This window comes from Lissotriton vulgaris, chromosome 10 (assembly GCF_964263255.1).
Source record: "Lissotriton vulgaris chromosome 10, aLisVul1.2, whole genome shotgun sequence".
Lineage (NCBI taxonomy): Eukaryota > Metazoa > Chordata > Amphibia > Caudata > Salamandridae > Lissotriton > Lissotriton vulgaris.
The window spans coordinates 172,290,936-172,315,636 of NC_141698.1; the positions used below are offsets into that span (position 1 = coordinate 172,290,936).

The 24,701-nt window shown below is 45.1% G+C and overlaps 1 protein-coding gene across 1 annotated transcript in view; it reads right to left on the minus strand.

Moving 5' to 3' along the window:
• Positions 1–966: 966 nt before the first annotated feature.
• DNAH3 (dynein axonemal heavy chain 3) overlaps positions 967–24,701 on the minus strand; it is a 614,138-nt gene continuing 590,403 nt past the window's right edge. Inside the window, exons 59-61 of the mRNA XM_086940811.1 lie at positions 24,150–24,354; positions 18,575–18,712; positions 967–1,500 (exon numbers count right to left, since the gene is read on the minus strand). Coding sequence (XP_086796937.1) covers positions 1,147–1,500; positions 18,575–18,712; positions 24,150–24,354 — 697 coding nt within the window. The 3' untranslated portion in view covers positions 967–1,146. The remainder of the gene's footprint in view (positions 1,501–18,574; positions 18,713–24,149; positions 24,355–24,701) is intronic.

The following is a 24,701-nucleotide window of genomic DNA, read 5'->3' on the forward strand; positions in this document are numbered from 1 at the left end:
GCCGAACCAACGCATCTCCTTAGCTCAGCGAAGCATCCTCGATCAGAACCGACTCATCGTTGCTGTTGTATGTATTGGGCCTGGTGTAGAAGGTCTGCATTACCCTGGCATCTTCTGAACCAACTCATCGCCAATGTTGCGGCGCATATCTAATCCAGGTCCTTGCATCTCTTGTCGAATGCCGGCCTCCGCATCACAGCCACACAACTCATTGGAAACAACATATTGCCTCTACTGCGCCCTGCATCCTCCATGCCCGGACTTCACATCATAAGCCCCGATCAACGGGATCTCCAACGATAAGGCAAGAGGACTTTGCACCGCAGCCTAACCGTATCTCGGAACCAACACATCGCCTCCGCTGCACAACACTTCTTTGCCCCGGATCCATACAATGCTCTGCAACCAGTATTTAAGGTATTTTGTTCAGCTGGGCTAATCTGGTCCTTGTAGCCAATCCGCGCTCCATCTGGATCGGCCTGAACATGTGACTTTGTCCTGGTCTGGCGCGACTATATATCCTTTGTTGGTGCTTTGTGCTTTTTGGCACTATTTTAATCTCAAACTTTGAAATTCAATATCACCGGTTTCCCTGAATAGAGTTATGTCATTTTGGTGGTTTTGTTTATTAAAATATACTCTATTTTTCTTAACCTGGTGTGGGATGTTTTTGTGTGGTGTTTCCACAGTTTTACTGTTTGAAGTGTTGCTCAAATACTTTACACATTGGCTTCAAGTTAAGCCTGACTGTTCTGTGCCAAGCTAACAGAGGGTTAGCACAAGTTAAATTGGGGTTTGCTGGTGCCTTGCCCTGACTAGGGTTGAGGTTAGCGCTTGACCACGGTTCACACCCCCGTCAAACAGGAACCTAAGTTCTAACATTTCCATTTTAAGACTTCGATTGAAATTAATAAAAACTGCATAGCTGTTTTTTATTTGACATTGATGGAGATTATGTGAGCTCAGTGAATAGAACATATTTATTAAATTGCAACACAACAATACTGGTGGCAGAGGAATAAAGTTATTTACACAATTCTTATTAAAAACATTGACATTCATAACATGCGTAAATAAAGTGGTCAGGTGCATTTGGCAATAATTGGTATTTAATTTACAAAATTTCTGTTCTGAACATATATCCATTCAGTCATCCAGCTGACACAGAGCTGCAACACCACGGTTAATCCAATGCATCTGAGGTTTGTGTGAAGGAAGTTCTATGGAGAGGACAAAGTTAGTTGAATGCCCTGTCGTGGAAAGAGTCCCCCTTCTTGCGCTAGTCTTATAAACTGGGCAAACATAAATGTTCTGGTGCAGAAATTTGGCACTTTCTCCTGGCTTCAGCCAAATAATGGGGATGGGATCATATAGGATTTTTGGAAGAGACTCCCCAATCTCCATGTCTTGCCTATCCCAACGAGCACCTTCTAGGAACAGTCCCTTGACGTATGCTCCGTCGTCCGGTGCTTCATCTATGTTGTTTTCATGCTTTGTCACCTGCAATGGATAGGCAGATGTGGTTAGTCTATGGTGCTCATGAAAACAGCTTGTTATATGCCTGAACTACAGTTGCTCACCCCCTTCCAATGAGCTTCACACTCACTCCGCTTTCTCGGCTTGAACCTAACTCCTTCTTTGTCAACATGGACCCAGTATAAATGGCTGGAGAGTAGGAAAGCAGTATTAGAAGACTTACATACCTGGAAGCCGCTCTCAATCTCTTTGCTTGGCCACCTTAATGCGATCAAATTATCTAATCTGTTGAAAATTCTGTATTAATTCCAAATGCCGCCAACCCCCATACCACGGGCCGCTATACTGGGCCTCCAACGTGATATTTCCACCTTTATCTGGGGTGGGAAGTGCCAGAGATTCCCAAACAAACTCCTCATTCTACCTAGAGACCGGGGGAGCCTGGAGTGCCAAAACCTCTTGGAGTACTATTGGGCGTCACACCTGTGATCTATCTCGGAATGGGTTGTTCGCGAAAGTGAAAAGCACTAGTTCCACATGGACCGAGCGGTGGCCTGCAGACTGCTTTGGGACTTGGCTTGGCTCCCTAGGCATGCTGACCTCGTAGCTCCTATTTAGCCATTCCCACGAATACATTCCTGGACAACTGGGACAAGACCGCAATACCGTGGGGCCACACCTCCTTTCCTTCCGCCAACACTCCTTTGGCATGCAACCTTGATTTCCTCCCCTGCTCTGCAACCACAATCTTTCGCAGCATGGAGAGTGGGTTAATGCTGCACGATCCAGGAACTCTTTGAGGGAGATGCGTTCAAAACCTTTGAACAATGCAAACAAAGCTTAGTTTACCGGACAAGTCTGAATTGCAATATTATCACCTCCGACACTGGCTGCTCACACCATTGAATACACAAGGGGCAGCTCGGCCACTTACCTCTTTGAGTCACTGGTACGCTCTTTTGATGGCAAGAGTGGCTTGATACATACCAGGTGCTGCAACATTCCACCCGACCCAACTTCACTCATACCACACACAATGGCATGCGGACACTTCAGAGAGGAGATCTCTCGAAAACAATGGGGGCAGCTATGGTGCAACATTCCCAAAATATACAGAAGCATATCCCAGCGTGAAACTGCTTACAAACTAATGACAAGGTGGTACTACACTCCCCTGCATTTGCAAAAGATGTTCCCCGCCTCGTCCCCTTCCTGTTGGCGCTGCCAATCTGTGACTGGTGATTTCATCCATATCTGGTGGTCTGCCCGCTACTGACTCTATATTGGAAGGAAGTTCTGAGCTATGTCAAAGAGACTATTGGTTTTCCCATACTAAACACACACACTGTGGTCATATTGGGCATACGGCCCCCAATGCTTACTGCTATGACCCACTCCGATTGGCACCTTATCTCACATATGCTCGGTGCAGCCAAACAATTACTTGCCCTCCACTGAAAGAAATCTATCGCTCTATGGGTTACCCACCTCTGGCACGTCATGGCGATGGAACTTTTATCATGTCGGCTGACTCACACAGAACCCAAATTCACATCCGTCTGGCAGCCACTGATTGACCACTTCTCCAAACTGGAATACACCTACTTCCCCACTCCATGGCTCCGGGCCCTCCAACTGTTCGAGGAACTTTCCCTAGTTCGTGGAACTGAAACTTCTCGAGGAAACGCCCAGCCTGACAATACAGAATGCCTGATACCCACCCCCTAACTCCCCATAAGAGGCCTTGACAGGCCCAACCTGAGATAGCCCACCCCTCCTTCCTCTCCCCCTTCTCAGTTCCTTCCCCTTCTCCCTTTCTGTTCTTTCTGATTTGCTCTTTCTTTCCTATTACCACAGCTATTGCCCTTCTGGAAGGATACAGCTCTGCTCCTAGTCATTATACCGTTGGAAATGTATGCACAACGCTAACTGTTCCTACTATACCCATATTGTATTTAGTACACAATTTACATCACTGAAACGCCTGTCATATGTTTTACCCTGTGGTACAAGGTTTAAATCCTTTAATAAAAAGATTTGCAAAGAAAACAGCTAGTTCACCTCTATACGACTGAGTATGATGGATTTGAAAAGATTTTTCTCTGCTTCACACACTATTAATACACTCTTTGTGATTTCAGTGTTCTGCAGAAGGTAAAGAAGGGGCACACTCAAAAACTCAACAACAAATGTGACATTTTGGGATTTACTTTCCCCAGCTAATCCTGTTTCTCGTTATAAAGTAGCCTTTGCATCAAAGGGGCATTCCATGCATTGGTCCATGCCACCACCCTTGGATTATAATACAAAGCCATATATACTATATAAAGGTAGATACGACTTTGTTCTAAAAAATTAATGCCCGTTCGAGGCAGGTTTAAAGTTTAAGAGAAGATTGCCTTTCTCAAAACCTTTCCAACTTTGCATGAGAGCTGCATTATATAGCACACATGCAGAGAGGGAAAAGTGTTAAACTATATCCAAGCATAGTATCTTGTACTGGAAGATTACCTTCCAGTACAAAACTATGTTTAAAATCACACAAACACATCCATGCACTAAGGAGAAAGGGTGTGTGCATTGGTATAAGGCAGCCAAAAGTGCACGTGCAGGGGAAGAGAGAAACAGTGCCATATCTTAGTAGATATCTGCTCGATACCCTTAAAGCAACACAGGGGTATATTCAGGAGAACGTGTGATAACTACCGCAAAGTAGCGTAACGCAACTTTCAACATCGCAGCCTATCGCGAGAAAATAACCTTGTGTCAACGTGGAATTCACAACGTGGCGGTAGCATGCAATAGACACGAGATAATGCATCAAATATCTGCATGAAAATCAACGCCACGCCGCAAAAATGTGAAACGGGGATGTTAAAAACATGCGATGAGGCCAACCGAGGTACAAAAAGTAGCGAAAACCAGCTACAGGCATGCAAATTCCAATGCTCTGGAGGGACAATGCACCACAAAAACCACAGAAACAATACACCAGAAACAAACCAAAGCACGTAGCAACATGGATGCACCCTGACCCAGCACAGAGGCCAACTCGAACCCCACAACCCCCACAGGCCACCGCTGTCGGGGAAGGTCAAGGAGAAGAGGGAGAGGAAGACGGGGTGCAGACTGCAGGAAAACAAGACCAGCGTCACAGAGGTGACAGAACACTACCAGCAACTGACCCACAAGCAGACCACTTGGAATGCAGCCGGAGTGCCGAGGAAGCCAATCAAGGAGACCAATAGGCCCTGGCATGACGTGACAACCTAAACCAGGCACAAACCCGCTCCCAACAGGAAGGCAGCAACAGCGACAGGAGGTGGCAGTCCAGCGCAACAGGAGGAGCCGGAGGAAACCCAGGCCACAGTCATCAGTGTGGAGACGGTGCAAGCAGTAGGGAATATGGACTCAGCTTGAGAGGACCTGACACAACATCAACAGGGAGTGCAACGAACATGGACTGGGGGAACGGGGGGAGATGGGCACAATGGCACACATGCACGAGGTGTAGTACACTGTACACCCACAATTACCCAGGATCATGTCCCAGATCCCCTTGGCACACTGCAGCACACACACATAGCAAGAACCGCACACCCACATTGACAACAACATGGTACAATGCGCATAGCCGACACCGCAGAACAGAAGATACAACTGGCTCTGCACATGCACAGAAACATGCCTACTACATGTGACAGAGCCAGAAACTATGAAATGAAAATGTACGCGTACGAACTCACATCCGTTATGTAGTCCAAATGTACACTGTCCCGCAGAAGACTCCAGCACCTCGCAAACAGTCACAATGTACATTGCGATTCAGTCAGCATGCAAACCAGCACAATGCGCCAACATACATGTAAACACAATGTCAACATGTATCTCCCCTTCACATTGCAGAGGGGCACACAACACCTTCAGCAGAGCACAGAATACAACACATCTGTGATGCTGAAGAGGACCACCACACCGGCGACACCAACGCCCTACAACAGCCCATGGGTATCCCACGCAACCTACCACCAGGACCTCGCCAGCCTAGCTACTCAGAGGAGAACATCGAGCCTGCAACAGAGCACACAGCAGGAAGCACCCGCAAGCATAGCTGGCTCACGACACTTCACCCACCCTCACATGGCACCCCAATGCCATGTGTCAGCACAGCAAAAGGAGGTTGCCCAACAGGTGTGGGTGGGGGCTGAACCCATGGTATGCGAACTAGAACACATACGTAGATATCTAACACCTTTTAGGGACCTCCCACACCTCAATAAGGAGACCCACACTGCCATAGAGACACCCACAGATGCACATTCACAGTACAGAACCACGCCCAGGGGCGCTCAAATAGCAGTCACACATCCATGTTGGCTCTGCGTACGACGGCCCTGGCCACTCCCCTTACGAATTGAGTGGGTGACGACATAGCTACATGTCCAAGCTCCAACCCGCTGCCTGCGGTGACATGTCTGTATCCAATGTACACAGCACAATGTAATGTCGTAGGGCTCAGGGCCCTCATGCATACAACAAGACCACAGTGTAACACACATATATATCATGTTGAACTGGCTACGGGCACATGCTCCTGGCCCCTTTATTGGCAGGGCTACATGTACAGTGACGCCTGTGCTGGATGTGTGTGGGGTGAGTGTTAGCCATTCCACCTGGAATGTCTGGTGCTGGCAACCACTTGAACATTGGACACCAGTGCATCGGAAACAGAAAACACATGCATAACAGAGTCAACTGCTGAGCAACATGGAGTGAGCCAGAGAAAGTCCAGAGGACAGCCAAAATGCAATCACAAGTGTCCGTGAGTTGCAGTGCACTGGGGTTGGGACACTAGAGATGAGCGCGCTCATGTGAAGAAAAAGTCTCGGATTGTGTCCCTTTGATATATTCCTGATGCAGATGCAGTGGGTGTGTTAGACCTGCCTCATCTTCCCCATCAATGTCTCAGGACCCCCACACTGTTTGAGGTGACATAGCTCCACAGCACAAAACTCAATCAGCAAGGGACAATGGCCTGCGGTGCACTGAGTCCCTGGCACCTGGAGTGCTGAGCAGGGTATCAGGCCGATGATGGCATCCACAACAGGTCTGAGCAACTCCGTAAGTCTGGCAGTACCACCGTTTCGACATTGGCAGATGGCGGTTGGAGGTAGTCCTTGCGGTGGTGGTGTGTGCCTCCTGCAGTGATGTGATGTCCGGGCCGGTCAGGACTCGCTTTGGTGTGTGAGCCCTGGTGGGACGCAGTTGGGCCCGGAGGCTGCGTACTGCGCAGGGCCACAGAGAAATGGCTTTGATGACCCCAACACCAACGCTTCAGGGGCCAGTCCATATCTCAGAAGAGGGGTTCCGGGCCGGACCAGCACAGAGTTAGTGGCCCTGGATGCACTGCAGCCGGCTCAGGCACCCAGCCACGGGACGGTGACTTGCGGTGCAGTCAGATGGGCCATGCGACCTGAGTGGGTCCTCATCAATGTCAGAGGTGTATGTTGCGAAGGGTTGAGGGGGACAGTGGAAGGTGTCCACCAGGGCATGATGCGGAAGGTTTGATTTTATCCGGAAGCAGCAAATAGTGGGGTGGAAAGCGCAAGCCTTATTTTCACCCCCAATTCGGTATCAGCTACATGAGGATGAAAACTAGCCCCTAGTCCATAGACTCAGATGCCACCAATGTACGACCAGTGAGTGTCCATGAATGTCGAGGAACACACTTAGTGGCACCGGTGCTGAGAGGGGATGCAGTCTGCGATGATGCCTGTACACTAATATGAACTACACCATCGCTAAATCAAGACTCATTGACCTACTGGACCGCAGTGTAGGCCGGAGGCAGCAGTCAGCACGGGCCATTCACTGAGTGTCGACGGCATAGGTTGGTGGCCCCACCAGCCTGCGTAGTTCAGGTTTAGTGGCACCACATGTCCTGTCACCTCTGTGACTGTGACCCGGCTTTCACCAGACTGAGCCACATGTTCCTCTTACTCCTCTCCGTGCGAACACTGGTGTGGACTCTGCCATTCGTGATTCGTGACTAGGTGCTGGATGTGAGACCTACTGGTCCGCAGGGTAGTCCTGGTCTCTGATGCATATGTCGCCGGCGGGCATTGAACAGGGTTAGTGGCACCACGTGTAGCCGGCTGGCGTTGAACAGGTTTAGTGGCACCACGTGTCACCGTCTGGCATTGAACAGGGTTAGTGGCACCATGCGTAGCAGGCTGGCATTGAACAGGGTTCGTGGCACCACATGCCGCAAGATGCCCATATGAAACTATGTCTCACGGATCGGGGGGGGGGTCTGGTGCTGTGGCAGCTGGCCCGGATTTGGGGTCACTGCCATTCAGGACCCAGGACCCAGTTTCACATATGGGACCTACTGGGCCGAAGAGGACGCCGGTGTAGTATGTAAATTAGGAAGGAGTAATGTGGGCCAGTGTCGGGGGGCCAGCGATGGTCTGAGAGCCTGGCTGGGTCACGGGCCTCGGGCTTGGAGCTTGCACAGGCACATTGTGGGCCCTCCATGATGCACGTCAGTGTCGGCAGTTAATCAGTGTGGTCTAGCTGCGCAGGGGCGGGCCTGACGGGTTCTTGGTCCAACGGTCTGGGGTACGGCAGGCACACAGGATTGCAGGCAGCTCCGATCACGAGGATGACGTCGGCCTCGTGGCGGGGTGAGAGGCGCCACCCTGGCAGAGACATTAGGCTTTCCGTAAGAGGACCACACCCAGGTCTACATGCTTTTTATTCACACCCCTAACCTGGCCTGGCGTACGCCGGCCCATCCCACTCTGCTCACGCTTACGGGGGGGGGGGACATAACAGGCAACATTTCCGCGAGGACCCCCACTGGCTGGGGTGACATGGTTGTGTCCACTGTCCACTACACTTCATACACCAGAAGTGTATGTTGCCGTGGATATGGATGGGTGTATTCTGCATACTGCAGTCTGTCCAGCACATCGCCACCACTCTTGGCATTGTGTACCTTCCCAATCATGGTTCTACTGCATCCTTCATACATGCCTGGTTGACTCCTCTCCCCACATTTGGTTATTGTGTGGCTGAGGTGCCTTGCCGTTGCTGCCTTTGATGGCTCATGTTTACGGTTACCATTGTTGTGACTGGTGGGTGGGCATGTTGTTGAGCATGTTGGTTGTGATTTTGTGACGTGTGCATTGCCAGATTTGTGAGTTGCGTGGTTGTGGAGTTGAGGTGAGTGGGGTGTTAATTTGGAACTTGCCAAGGGGCTGTGCATTTCCCTTGGTGCCATCCTGGGAACGCTGGTTGCTGATGGACTGTCGGAGGATGAAGAAATCATGCAGTGTGGCTGTGTATTTGGAGGCGACATTGGTGAGCTGCATTGTTTGAACATTTAGGATATCTACCCCAGTGGTTAGTTTTCTGTCATTGCTCTGCATATACCTGAGACACAGAGCAGGGCTTCTTGACTCTTCTCATTTTGACGTGTCTGCTTCTTGAAGCGTTGTGGGGACCTGTGGGTGTATACCTTGTTAGAAGGCATTTAAAGCCTTTAAGGACTTCGAAATATTTCCCACGCCACATGGCTATTGTGCTCCCTTTGGGAAACCAAATTATTATTTACTCATTTAAGTGTTTTGTTGAGTGCTGACTTTTGAGGGAGCTAAGGGTAGGCAAGAATGTCTTTCCTCAGAGGAGGCTGACCATTGCCTTTTTGGCGGTGGGTTCCTTCCATGTTAGCTACTCTGTTCATGAAACACCTCTATGGGCGTTTTGAAGTCTTTAGGCCCTGCACCCTTGTAAAGTCCCATATGCTTTGTGGAGATATTGGAAAGCCTTGAAAAGACAGATTTTCATTTTTTGTGGCGCATGGCCAGTCTGAGTTCTGGACACAGTGGGGCATATCTACTAGAAACTAGCGGAGTGTGGTGTTTTGCCATAATTGGTAACGCTGCGGTCCGTCAGTTTCAAAACACAGGGATGCGCTGTATTTACAAGAATGTGGCACACCTCTGCATTTCCCCTAGTGCTAGCACTAAAGAAGCTGCCTAGCGCCGGCGCAAACACCCTTGTGCCATATTGCAAGGGTGCCTGCACTGCAGGGGTGATTGTATATGTGCAGGAAGGGACACCTGACTGCACATAAACAATCTTTACAGGAGATTTGCTGTTTCTATGTGTGCTTCGAAAGAGCAAAATACGAGGAGAAATCAAATATTTCTCCTCGTATCGTCTGCTTAAGACTTGGTATTCCCTGGCAATATTTCTGGCTCCTCCCTATCCCGTGTAAATATGGGGCTGCGTCAAAAAGCAATGTGTGTTGCAGCAGAAAGCCCACTGCAACACCCACTGCACGCCCCTTTCACGCCAAGTGCTGTGTGAATAGGGGCATTATTTACAAGGCGGCGTAAAGCCACATTAAGTGGCTTAACGCCACCTTGTAAATAAGGTGAAGTACTTAACACCACCAGAACGTTGGAAAAAGTGACGTTCTGGTGGCGTTAACTTCTTGAAAATATGCCCCAGTTGTGAAAATAACACTGCAGAAGTATAGGGATGACAATAGAAGAGCACGGCCAGTGATGCGATGGTGTTTACTTGAGAGCTTAGATGGTTTCGGAAAGAATAAAGGTTTTGAACATTGAAGGTGAGGTAGGAGAGAGGATGGGGATTTCACATTTTTCTCAATGGAACAACTATTTCCAGAATTAAGGGCCTTAAACTAGTATCTGGCCTGACTCCCACAATTTAGGAAGGCACAAGAGCTGGGCATTGGACATACTCTGTTCAGAAAGGTTTATCCAGGTAGGAGATCATACATATTGTGAGTGTTCATAGGGAATGAGGAGTGCTCGGTATTTACCTTTGCTTGGACACATAAAGCAGTCAGACGTGAAGTAAAGTGAGTGACTTAAAGAGAAACTGCAATAGTGTACTTTAATTGAGGTCACTTATGTCAGTTTAGCTAATAGAAAGATGTGTTGCCACACTCAGTGCTTATGTTTTCTACTTTGATTAGAACTCTCCAGAGCAATTTTATAAATAGGCGCAGATTATTCAAGACTTTGTGCAGTGCAAAGTGGTGAAAAGTGAAGCAAATAAGCAACAAGTTTTGATAAACTATTTACTTTCTGGTGCAAACCTTTTTTGCAATGGAAAGTAGCACTAAAGTAGTGAAAATAGCGATTTGCGCTGCTTTGCGCTACCTTGCATCAACAGGACTGTGAGAAGGCACCACTTTTTGTGTGGTCCCCCATTTTTTGTGGACTGATGCTACTGGTTTATAGACTCTGTGCACTGGGACACAGCTAACTAGGCCACAGAGTCTAAACGTGGGTAACATTGAAATTTAAAGTTAACTTGTCCTGACAGTGACTAGCACACAAAAGCTGTTTTCACTGTAGCAAACACTGGGAAGCAATATTAAATATAAGTTCTGCTATCCCAGACTTGAGGCCAGCTATAAAAATGAATAAACCAGTAGTCCTAATACCCATTAAAAGCCCAACTTAATGGGGAAGTCAGAGTTTTGATAAATATTAAGGAAAAGGGACTTTTGAAAAGTTACCTTTTCCCTACCTGTAGCTCCAGGAGGATGATTTGCATTAGCTTTTCAACTGTCAAATAGCTGATGAATAGCCCTAATAAGGTGCGAAAACTGCTACCAGACAGAGACAATGGCCTTTGTGTGGAGAGGTGTTTTTGTTCCCTTGGCAGGAAGACAAGTTGGGCTGTGCCCAGGAAAACTTAGTTTACTCCCCTGCTACATGTAGATGTAAGATGATACCTGAGCAGGCCCAGTTCCTTTGTCCTCTCAGACAGGCAGGCAGGCACCAAACCAAGTGGTATGAAAGCTGCCACCAGAAATTGTTTGGAGTAACCACAGAGAAAAGTATGAGCATTATCCTAACCACACCTCTGGGTGGACATGCAGGCTCTGCGCAAGAGGAGAAGGGTTTCTCTATCTTGTACTTAGTGAGTGAGGGCATTCTGTGATTGTTTGCAGTGGGGCATACATACAGACACTATTGCAAAAGTGAGTGGGGCTACCCCTGGAAACGTTTACCCTACTGGTTAAGGAGGGGCCAGGAGCCACTCCCGCCTACAACTGTCTATTGAAATAATCCTTGGTGGGATCAATGGGAAAACTTAAAGCCGTTTTGGGGTGCAACCAATACAGCCTCTCCTATTCTTTCGAGGAGCGAGAGATAGCAAAGAAAGCTGGTAGAGTCTGGGTTTGAAAACTTGCACCAAAGACCACCAAGAGGATGATCAATGTTTTGTGAGTTTTTCTGCAGCAATGAAAGGGAAGGCAGTGAAGAAGAGCACCTGTGCAAAGTTGATAGTCTTTTGCATAAGATCTGCTATACACTGGCCATGAGGCAGCTGCCTGAAGGTTTGACAACCCATTCCACCAGAGCTATTGCTGCTACCACTGCATTGATGTGAGAAGTGCCTTAAATTCAAGTCAAGTCAAAAAGGCTTTATTTCGATAAAAATTATCATAAAAGCTTCATTTAAAATACACAGATTCATGCTAAAAACATCAAAGTAAACATAAACACAAGAAATATAATATGCTATTAGTTAAAAAGTTTCCAAAGTTCATTAGAAAGAAGGAATATTTCATAAGATAGTTTAAAAACGAATTAAACAATTAATTTAAGCCTCTTAGATCTAATAGACCAAGCCCATGATAGGAATTTTGCAAGAATACAAGCATATAGGGTACACCAGTCAGACCTAAGTATGCGTATTGCCTCCACATGACGCCTAGTGCCCAACTGGCGACATAGATGTTTAAGCCATTTCTTCCGTGGCAAGGTATACTCTCCGCATTCGAACAAGAAATGCGCCACTGTCTCTGGTCTGTCTATGCACATTGGGCAAAACTCTGTAGTTTGCGCAGGAGGTTTCCACTGCGATGAAAAAGCATACAAAGGAAGAGTACCTGCTCTAAATTTAAAATAAAGGGCCCTATCAAAAGGTTTCTCAATTATGTCCAAATATAATTCTCGTATTGGTAGGTCCTTAAATTTCAGGAAATCTTCCGTTAGTCTGCCCAAGCAATCGTTTGCGTTCCTTTTTGATGCTACCCAATTCCAGTACAGAGTCTTAAGGGTTTCCTTAGGTGGAGAGGATCTGTTTAACCATGCTTCTTTTAAGCCCAGATTAAATAACAGGATTTTCATGTCTCTCAACCATTTAATTTTCTGCCAACCTGGTAGTGACATAATTTCTGAAAGGCCTTGCGCATATTTGTCAAGTTCCTCCACTCGCCACAGGCGGGCCCATAGCAGCAATGGTCGAAGTTTTGCTTTGTCATCAATAGGGCGACAACCTAGATCCAGCATTAGCGGGACCATAGGCGTACCTTGCGGGAGAGACATAATTGCTCTGCAGAATTTCCTCTCAGATCTTGGCAATTCATTGGTAATGGATGAGCCCCATAACTCAGCCCCATAAAGAGCAGAACTAACCCCTTTGGCTGTATAGATTTCAAGAACAGCAGCTATGGGTCTAATAACACAAGAGCGTTGTTCTTTCAATAAGGCTCCTGTTAGACGTTTATGGGTTAGCAACATTTTATCAAGATGAGGGGCCCATTGCATTTTGTGGGACAACCGAATGCCTAGATAGTCAAAAACTTCTACTTTCCCCAAAGGTTCTCCATTCAAGGTAGGAGGGCGAACTGATTTTTTTGAGGGATTCAGCACAAGGTACTTCGTCTTATCAGTATTGATAATCAAACCCCGTTCAGAACAAAAGGACTGAAAATTGTTCAAAAGTCTTTGGAGGCCAATCAGGGTTTACGATATCAAAAGCGTATCGTCCGCGAAGAGGAGGGTAGGTATACGCTCTCCAGCCAGGGATGGTTCATCTGAAGGATAGTTCCGTAGATGCTCAACCACCCCATTGATGTAAAGGGAAAAGAGGGTGGGAGCTAGGAGCACCTGTGCAAAGTTGATAGTCGTTTGCATAAGATCTGCTATACACTGGCCATGACGATTCAGAAAAGGGGGTGGTGATGAACAGAGTGGCTGAATTAAGCAGACCACTCTTACCCAGTTCAAAGATCAGGGCTTGATCCATCACCGTTTTTTAGCTCACTGCACCATCCCAGCTCAGAACCTGGCTACATGCAAATTAGTCTGACCCTGGCCCAGTGCATCATGGGAACAGGGCAGACCAAACTACCAAGCCAATTCTTATACTGGGAAGGAAACAAGCTTCCGGGGACCGGTTTCTGGCATTTCAGCCGTCTTCGGCCGGGCTTGCTTGAATCCTGATGGTGCAATGAGCAAGGGACTCACATCTGAGTATACCCTTCCACGCTTATGGTGGACAAAAACGATTCAGAAAAGTGGGTGGTGATGAACAGAGTGGCTGAATTAAGCAGACCACTCTTACCCAGTCCAAAGATCAGGGCTTGATCCATCACCGTTTTTTAGCTCACTGCACCATCCCAGCTCAGAACGTGGCTACATGCAAATTAGTCTGACCCTGGCCCAGTGCATCATGGGAACAGGGCAGACCATACTACCAAGCCAATTCTTATACTGGGAAGGAAACAAGCTTCCGGGGACCGGTTTCTGGCATTTCAGCCGTCTTCGGCCTGGCTTGCTTGAATCCTGATGGTGCAATGAGCAAGGGACTCACATCTGAGTATACCCTTCCACGCTTATGGTGGACAAAAACGATTCAGAAAAGGGGGTGGTGATGAACAGAGTGGCTGAATTAAGCAGACCACTCTTACCCAGTCCAAAGATCAGGGCTTGATCCATCACCGTTTTTTAGCTCACTGCACCATCCCAGCTCAGAACCTGGCTACATGCAAATTAGTCTGACCCTGGCCCAGTGCATCATGGGAACAGGGCAGACCAAACTACCAAGCCAATTCTTATACTGGGAATGAAACAAGCTTCTGGGGACCGGTTTCTGGCATTTCAGCCGTCTTCGGCCCGGCTTGCTTGAATCCTGATGGTGCAATGAGCAAGGGACTCACATCTGAGTATACCCTTCCACGCTTATGGTGGTCAAAAACGATTCAGAAAAGGGGGTGGTGATGAACAGAGTGGCTGAATTAAGCAGACCACTCTTACCCAGTCCAAAGATCAGGGCTTGATCCATCACCGTTTTTTAGCTCACTGCACCATCCCAGCTCAGAACCTGGCTACATGGCCATGAGGCAGCTGCCTGAAGGTTTGACAACCCATTCCACCAAAGCTATTGCTGTTACCACTGCATTGATGTGAGAAGTGCCTTAAATTTACATCTGCCAGACTCAATGCATATGTTCACAAAGCACTACTGCGTTGACAACCAGGTCTGGCAAGATGGATACTTCACCTACTTAGATCTGCAAGATATTTTGTTATGTGCCCACTCAACAGACCCTTTGCATTGGGAAGGTTCTGCTTGGCATGTATTCTAAGGTAAGGAATCTTTGTTTAGAAGTACCCTCAGATGAACAAGCTGCTTATCTCCGGTAATTCTCTCTATGGTGCATACTCAATCCAATCGCAGATGCTTCACTACCCTCCCACTTCCCGGTTCTGTGGAGTGGTCTCTTTTTAACATTTAAGGAGTCAAACTATGCTCTCCAAACCTTGGAGCTGGTATGTACTGCCTTTCGGAATCATATCACCCTCTAGTACACTAAAGTCAAATGGACAGACTAGGGTCATGATCCAAAGCCGCACAGGCTGAAACACAGATGAGCATGCACCCAGGGTCGGAGAGCAGTTCTGATCCACATCATAAGAGAAATTGCCCATTCAGGTTCCTCTAATGCTTTGCAAAACACAAATGCTTCCCACAGGAGATCAGTCTACTGACTTGAATGACCTGCTTGCCATGCATTGTACGTGCCTGCTCAAAATGGCTGCTGGGTGGTAAGCATCCATGTTGTCTAGCAACCCACTTGCACCCTCAAACCTAGCTAAACCGAAGGGGAAGAGCATGCTTGTGTGTGCAAACATATCCATGTAGGTCTCGCAACATTCCTACTAAACAAGGGACTTGATATCCAAAACTAAAGGTCTAATCAAATGTCGAAGAGAAGGGGATGCACAGTGCTGGGATACTCCAAACGTGTTCTACAACACCCTACTCAAACAGATGCACACAGAACACACAGTTTTCTAAGCCGGTTATTTTGGTGTAAAAGTTGCTGAGTCCATTTAATCAAAAGTTAGTTAATAATTTTTGAACAACGTTATGTGCCTTTATTGCTGACACCATCAGTTTATATTGTTTTTGGTGGTCACTTCTTCAGCTTTTATTGTACGTCCGTATAACACTCTATATTTTCTTAATAAAGAAACGTCTTATATCATAAAGTTCCTGCGAGGCAGGAATATTTGAAACTCGTGTTCCAATGTTTAGAATTAGTAAAACATACTCCACTGAGGACCAAGACTCAAAACGTTACTAAAGGGCTGCAAATTGAGCATAAGTGAAACCACACCCTGTAGGCTGAAAATACCAAAGATTCGCTCCAAAGTTTGAACCGTAGGCGAAATACTAAAGAAAGAGGACTGGCCTTAACCAGGACAGATAAAACAACCAAAATCTAAGTTCTGACAGTCAGACATAAACTATCACACATCCACATACATGCCCTCTATAGAATGCATGGTTGATACTCCCTAGGCATTCTGAAAGAGCAGGTGTGGTCTCTCCCAAACTAGCTGGGACCAGCAGAAGGTCACATTCTGAGACATGCAGGGATGGGCAATGGCAACAAACCAACGCTCTGTTGAACATGCCCTCAGAAGCCAATGAAAACACAGTCTGAGGGTGTTCTAGAAGATGACGCTTTCCTCAGCATTCCTGCCTGGGCCCTCCAGATTAGAACTAGTCTCTGCATAGATTAAAAATGCAAAAAATGACGCAATAACTGTTTCCGCACACAAGCCTTGAATGGATATAAATTTAAACGGTTGTAAAATAGAGAATAACCTGTGAGAGCGTCAGCGGTAAGAAAAGGAACACTTGAAAACGGTCACTGACATCAATGTCAGTGAGCTTCAAAAAGAACAACTCAAAATGTGGAAGCCATCTTAAAAAACATCCAACATTCCCAAATTAACATGACGCGTGGCGCACACGTACTAGTTAGATTTTCCGGTTTCTACCATAGTTTCCTCGGTAAAGCAATGCACATTGTCACAAGGTGCTCAGATAGGGTAGTTGGACAATGTCCTCAAATGCTACAAAATATCTAAATAAATAAACATTAAATGTATGATCATATATAAGATTCAGAAGAATGAAATAATTTGATTGAGGAAGTGACCAAGTGAAGTACGTGGTCCACTTGGAAAGCTTCATAATAGGCTAACCAAGACAAGTGCAGGGAGAAAAATTAAATGTGCACTTATTTTCTCTTTAAATGAGAAGCTGTGCTTTACATTCAGATTGATAATTGATTTATCTTTCAGGAGTGTTTGGAGCCGGCCTGCCCGTTTTTCCAAAGATAAGGTGGGGTCTCACCGGAATCAGTTAGTAATGCGCTTGTGAAGAAATTGGATTTACCTACTGAGTGAATTCACCCAATTCCCAGGTAGATTCACCTCTTATAACGAACCCCTTCTGGGCCGCATACTTTTCCTTGGATCTTCATTGTCACAGTTGATACAGGTCCATAGTCAGGTGCCTCCATCACTCACCACTTCTCTAGTCCTGATGAAGACCCACGTTTGAAGTATTCAGTGGCCCCTGCCATTGATTCGAGTCGAAACGTCAACACCCCTTTAACCAAGCCGGGACAAAGATTTTAGAATCTACATTTGGGCAATTGTTATTTAAGAGCTGGACCCACAATCGTTTGGAGTCAATGCGATATATCTAGATGTCTGACAGGCGTAGGCGTATTTGACTAAATAATCTGACTAGAATAATTCCTTTCTTTCCTTCTTACCTACACACTCACGAGCACTTTCTACGAGCAACTTTTCCCCATCTTTATATTCAATGGTAGCTGTAGCACTTTATTTCTACTTTTAAGTATTTATGCAAGATATTGATTAATTACAATGTTCCTTATCAATTTCAACTGAGATTTAAAGAACATTTTAAAGCGATTATATGTTGTTGTGTCTCGTTATTTACTTTCAAAGCATTTGTTGCAATTAAGCAATCCTCCCCTCATCGGTGTTCATTTATGTTTTATCATACACTGTGTACAAAAATGATCGAATCGGCTTTTGTTGTTGTTGTGTTTGCCACCCCGATTGGCCACTTCTAGCCCAGCAGCCTGGAAATATAAGTCATAATGGACATGTAAAGTTTGTAGAGGACAGAATTGCAAAAAGTTCTACTCTGAAGTCCCATCTATTCTGGCTTTAATAGTATTAATTTCGGGTCCACCTTGTGATAGTCGGAATTATTTATGTTGGTGAACACAAGATGAGTAAACAAATGTGAAAATGATGTTGTATAACTCTAGAAAACTAAAGAGATTCTGGTTTGCTCTGTATTTTATCCTGTGTTTTTTGAGAAAAAAACATGGGTTCAACGTGACATATTAAACTCTCAGTACATTGCGGACAACCTGACACTCTTTGCTCACTGTTTTGCCCACCGTCTAGCATGATACTGCGAAGATGTTTGTTTTTCTCATATATTTATGGTCATTCCTATCGAGTAATTGATTATAGCTAGGGTCACACTGAGATAGAAAATAGACCCAGGCACCAAAATAAAAGCGGTCCTTATTGGAGCAGCAGATAGATAAAAAAGTGGTCCATGTTTACAAATCGGGGCAGTTTTCACGCTGTGTATAGGTGTTTTGCAAGGTATGGGAGACTGAAAGCATTTGTGTCGATTGCAGGCAATTTTTATGGTAATATCAGGGAAATCAATAGTAAAAACCGAGGCCAACAGGCCATAAAATAGGCCTGCAAACAGGCAAAAAAACAGCTCAAGACACTAATGTCAGCCCTTTGGGGACTGGCCTTTCACCTTATATACCAGTCTAACCCTGGCTATAGTTTAGCAGATGTATATCATGTTCCCTATTTTGAACTTCAGCCCTCCTTAAAAAAAACACATAATAAAATTCACTACAAATTCTCTTACCAACAAAAACAGATCTTACCTCAAATTCAAATCCAATGTGATCAATCGGAATGGTGTATTTTCTCGCAAAGTTCTGTGAAACACCTGTCAAGAACGACTGCGTAAAGTAGAATCCTGAAACCCAAAACACTTTCGGGGGTCCGTTGTCTATCCAATCCTGAGTTTAAAAAAATATATATATTAATCCATATAACTTTTAAGAGAACACAGACATTTCTAAGTATACACACTTTTATTCCATAGACTTACCACACATTTCAAAAGTCATAATTTTAACCAAAATAACTATAGTTTGTTTCCATTGAATGTTATCTGGAAGACAGTGAGAAACACAAGACTGCATAGCAGCCAATGAGGTAAGATTCTTGCTTTCAAAAGGTAAATCTCACAGGATAAAGTTTGTGTTGTCCTTATGCGCTAGCCAGCTTGGTTATTTTCCACTTTGACTGTATGAGCAGATCACTATATTTTCTGATCAAAGCTGGTATTGTCTCCTACGAGAGATTACTTTTGCAGGCGCGAGGAATGTGATAACATGTTTCTTGTATGGGGCCATACAAATCATGCTTACAATGCACACATCATGGGCACTCATTTAGAAATCTAGTGCATTCTGCAATTTGTAATCTTGGATCACGCAATTTACTCAATTGCTCTAAAGTTCCTGATTGCAATGATTTGTAGAAGGAAACACTCGAACTAGCCATATAGCAACTTTTACTTTCACTACTTCAGTAATTTAACAACTGTGCTAATAGTTACACATATCTTAAAATCTTAGTAGTCAGTAGACTGATGACCTAGCCCTGAAGATCTGACAAGGCTTAGATGCTGCAGCTACAACTCAGGTTACTTAGAATTTACAAGTTCAGATAGGGGATACATGCTTAAATGTAATTGTAATTAAGTTATATAGCGCTTACTACCCCTGACGAGGAGTCAAAGAGCTTTATCGGCGAGTAGTACGCCACTCCGAAACCCTAAAAGAATTAGTGCTGAATTGGTATAGGGAAATATGAAATTAATTTGAGCGGTGGACATTTTACTCTGTTGTTTGGATCGAAAAGGATAGTGGAGGGATAGAAGAGGGAGGGTTTTGCATTTATATAGCACTTGCTACCCCTGATGGGGTGTTGAAGCACTCGTCTAAGGGTATTACTCTACTTCGGAACCCAAGCCTCATTAGAGGGGAAATTGGTATAGGGGCATATGAAATTAACTTGAGTGGTAGACATGCATGTTTGTTATTTGTATTGAAAAGGATAGTGGAGGGATAGAAGAGGGAAGGGTTTGCATTTACATAGTGCTTGCTACCCCTAATGAGAAGGTTCCACCACTCTTACAGGTTCTGGACTTAGATAGCATTAACGATGAAGAGCTGATAAATATAGACCATCATATGTTTCCATGTCCATATAGCACCGAGGAAATAAATGAGATTTGTTTTAAGTTTCTCCCACCTTGAAATAAATTATTATTCAAAAGCATTAGATATATTATGGAAAGCAACTTTTTCATCCGCAAACATCGGTTTAACATTTTCTGATGATACACAGTTTTTCCCAATTACCAAAGTGTAATTTTTAGTAAATAAACTCATTTCCATATAATCTTGTCATGTTCTTCAAAATAACTTTTGAATCCCTTTCTGTTTATACAAGATAGCGGTTCAGCACTCAATTTCCAAATTAGTTAAATGTACATGTTTAGTAAATCCAAAAGCTTGCGCACGAAATACCAGGGAGATATTTTACTTAGGTACTCACATGCACTACTGCTCATAAAACACCTGGGGTAGGTAAGATACAGTCATAGTATGGCAAGGAGAGATTCCCAATAGCCAAGCCATAATAGTGCCTTGAATGTCCATAATATCCCAAGAAGGCCCCCTTATGCTAGGGCCAGAAAATGGCTAGAATGCCAAAAATATGCCAAGGAATGTACTTTGTGCTTAAGCCATCATAATGCCCAGGGCGCCCAATACATACCAAGAAGAATTCCCCTTATTCCAGAGACAAGATGAGGCCCAGACTATGCCTTACATGTTGAATAAGAGAAACAACCATTACAGCACAGTCATTACAACACACTACCTTTACAACGCAGCTGTTACAACGCCACTGCCTTTATATCGCATGTCATTACAACGCGTGCCATACAACGCATCCCATTATAACGCATCCCATTATAACGCATACCATTACAACTCATGCCATTACAACACATTATAAGGTAAGTAATGGAGAGTTTTTTGTTTTAGGTTGGGTATGGGTTTTAGGGTACATGGGAATAGTAATTTTTACCCCTACACTATCCAACACTTAGCTCACTGTTGCCCTAAAAGTATTATGCATTGTAATGGTATACGTTGTCATGGTATGCGTTGTAATGGAAGTTTTTAAAAATGCGTTATAATGGCATACCTTGTAAAATCATGAGATGTAATGGTAGTTGCGTTATAAAAAACGCGTTTTAAAGGCATGCATTGAAATTTTTTGAGTTGTAACGTCATATATTAGTTGAATAAAGGCGAAGACTAGGCCAATGCCAAGAATGCCAGACATTGGCAGCCACCAGACACACAAATGCATGTATAGGTGCAATCACATACAAACAGCAGCACACACAGACTCAACACTCAACATCCCATCCCTGCAAACAAACTTTCTGTAAGGTATCTGCCCAGCGGCTGTTGCCTCCTTCCCTGTTACAGCCCATTAATGTAAAGCTGCACCATCTTGACATCCCTGTCTGTTTGTTGTGGGGGGTCGGATCCTGGCCAGAAAAAACAGACCAACAATATCTTCCTCAGTATTACACCTGTAGCTTGTACAGATTTGCACATGCACTGAGGCTAAGCAGCATCTGCACCTGTGTGAATGTGCATGTATCTACAAGCAATGCCAGGGCTGATGTGACCACTGCTCCTTCTAGCTGACGGCTGCTTTAATGGCTGCTTAGTACCAACAGTATAGTTGCCATCAGGCCTCGTGCCTTGCTTGGAATACTCTGTTTCCCAATAAGCTTAGTGACTGCTGACTATCGGCAACTTGATCTGTAATGACCTAGTGTGGTCCATCATTCAACTGCAGCTTCACTAAACAATATGGGGCAGAAATGAAAGGTGGAGATGCAGGAAGATCATGGATAGATCAATCAAATTCCCCTTCTCCTAAGCCATCCAACTGAAAATGTACAATGACACTAAAATCACCTACTTGTTCACCAAGCTCAAGGCATCCAGTGGATGGGCAAAGATGAGTAGCAGGTGTAGCGTCTTGCTAGTTTGCAATGACGGAACCCATTTTGCTCCTGATGTACTCCGTAGAGCTGTGACGTAGGTGTTAGAGGGGAATGCAATAAAGGCTGATTTAAAATGTTGAGTTAGCAGTTACACGCAAAAGAATAAAGATGTGTACTACTAAGCACTGTGTGTGGCGTAGTCATTGAGGGATACCTAGGCTGGGAAGGCACTACAAATGGCGACGAGATAGGGAAGAAATAATCCAAAGGTCGACGGTGCTCTCCCAGAGAGTTTGCCGTGGTCCGAGCAAACTGCTCATGTGTGCCATAATTGAAGTACGTAATCAACGCTTAAAAGCATGTGGAGTCAAAACGCAGCTCCAGATGCTGTGAAGCAGTTGAAGACAATGAAACCGTTGCAGAATCTACCAGACCTACCAATGGGCAACAACGAGTTCAAAAAGAATAACAAAGTCAAGCATCAAAATGTCACTTCTGGAGGATAAATCCGCCCTGGCCAGACGCAGACATGGTTGGTTAACCCTCAATAAGTACACAGAACTCAGGCCCCAGCCTTATGTATGTGAACTCTATAATAACTTAAACATGAAAAAGTTCTGGAAATTTAGGCTGGGAGTCCTTCCATCATTGGCTCATGCTCCACCGTGGTGCAGATATAAAGGCCAGGGCACCTGTAGACAGTGAGGACACGGGCCTGAAGACAAGGTCCATGTGATGTTCCTGTGCAAGGCCATTTTAGAGGACCACCCAGCAATCCTACGTTGGAAATTTAATAAAGCGGGAATCAGATCATGTAGAGAAGCTGTTGTTTCAACCCGAGTGACCGTTCCCGCGGAAATGCTTGGTGGTAGAGTACATTGTGAGGGTGGAGAAGAAGCTCCTGCCCTGCATTTTGATATGGAAGCTAAAGCTAAAGACACAAATCAACCACACATGATCCCAGAAACAACAAACTAAAGGGCCAGTGCGGTGTATTGTTTCGAACTGTTGGTCTGACTGTTTAGGAAGATGTTTAAGCACAAAAGCACTTTACTTCTATTGTGACCGACTCTTGCACACAGTGTCACTTTTTATGCTTATTCACCTGTGGCCCTATTATAGATAGGGCGCACTGTACTGTTTGTGCCCCGGCCCACCTTTAAGCAGGTGCGCCGGGTGCAAACAGGAGAAGTGTGCCTACCATGTAGGATGCGCTTCCCTCAGGTCAGCCACAAACTTGCACTTCCCCAAGGACAGTGCATTCAAGAGGAATAAGGAATGGCTGTTTAAAAGCTGCTCTGTGTTTCTCTGTGCAGGAGGACACCCGCCTGCACTTTAACGAGGGGTTTAAGATCCCCTTGCAGGTGGGTGCATTGTGTGACTGCACCTGTCAGCAAGGGGATGTCTGGGCTGTCCATAGGAAACCTTTACCCCCACTCCACTAACAGTGCACCTCCTGACAGCTTCTTTGCCACCGCGCCTGCGTTAATAATACGGGGCGGCTGCAGAGGCCGAGGGATTCCCTTTTTAGCATTGGGCCACGCCCCCAAGCAAATGAGTCAAAGCCCTCTCGAGAAAGTGCTGGCGCTACATGTGCATGAATTCAGTATTACAGAAGGGGCCACACAAGCCTGCGGCCACTTCTGTGATACCAACGTGCCCTGGGGGGCTGCAAAGCAGGCGCACATGCCCGTTGTGCCCCGGGGGCGCGTTCTGTAGTAAGGCACCTGATACTAAAACGTCTTCTCGCTTTTTCAACGTTAGGTGTTTTTGGTTGACCTCATATTGTACAGCCTTGTAATGGAATATATAACAAGCTGATCATGACTCCATTGACTAAAAGATGAGAATGCTACATTTGTCTAGCACTGTCTGTGTGATTGAATTAGGAGCCTGCTAGGCAGGAAAGCACTTAAATGTATTAACTAACTTTTGTACTGTAAGGTTTTTTGTTATGATTTCGACATCTTTCATTTAAACTGCCTGGCTCTGGACCGGTCTTAGAGCGCGCTGCAGACGAGTCTCCCCTAGACTGATATGTTCCGTTTTGGCAACTTATTCAGTAGAAATGCACAATTGCACTTTATTCATCTTCTGGGCTGAGTTCCAAATCTAGGTATGTCAATTGCTATTTGTATTTTTGAATGGTTTTAGGATATTTTGACTGTGGAGTGATTCATGTTTTATTCATGCTCATGTTGATGTTTTGCAATGGTTTTTTATTAATCAAGCAAATAAACATGTATTATTATTTTCACAGATGTAAAGCAAAATAAGCATACAGGTTGAATAAATACACCACAGACTTTAGTTGTTAAACCTTAAAGGGAGCAAGAAGTTTTAAAGTGTACCTGTAAGAACTGTAGTCGTGTAAGAAGATCTGACACGTAGCTTCCCATTGGTTTCAGCGACGGATAGGATTTAGATGCCCACATGGCTGGAACCTTTCCCACAATCATACTGTTGAAAACATCCTCTAGTTCAGAAGACATTAAAACTAGGCCTCTGATTGCTTTTCCTAAATTGACAAGGCTTTCTCGAACAACTTGTGTAAGTCTGCAGCAAAAAAAACAAAAACACATTGTAAGCTTCTGGGATAGGTCAATTGAAAAGTTATGTGGCCGCAGTATATATAAAAATATAAAAAGCATATATAAAAATAAAATTTGTTATTTACCTTCAAGACAGATGTTCCTCAATTTAGTACAGTGTCTGATAACTAATAAGAGCTTTGCGTTACGGATGATTTCTGTAAGGCATTGGGTCAGAGGTCACACTTAACACAGGTACTGAAACACCCTTAAGGGTAGAAGATGGTTACACTGGAGGGCATGGACAATAGGGACATAGAAGAAAAACAAATTCTATCAGAAACTTGACCACTATGCTCTACATGGTGAGAA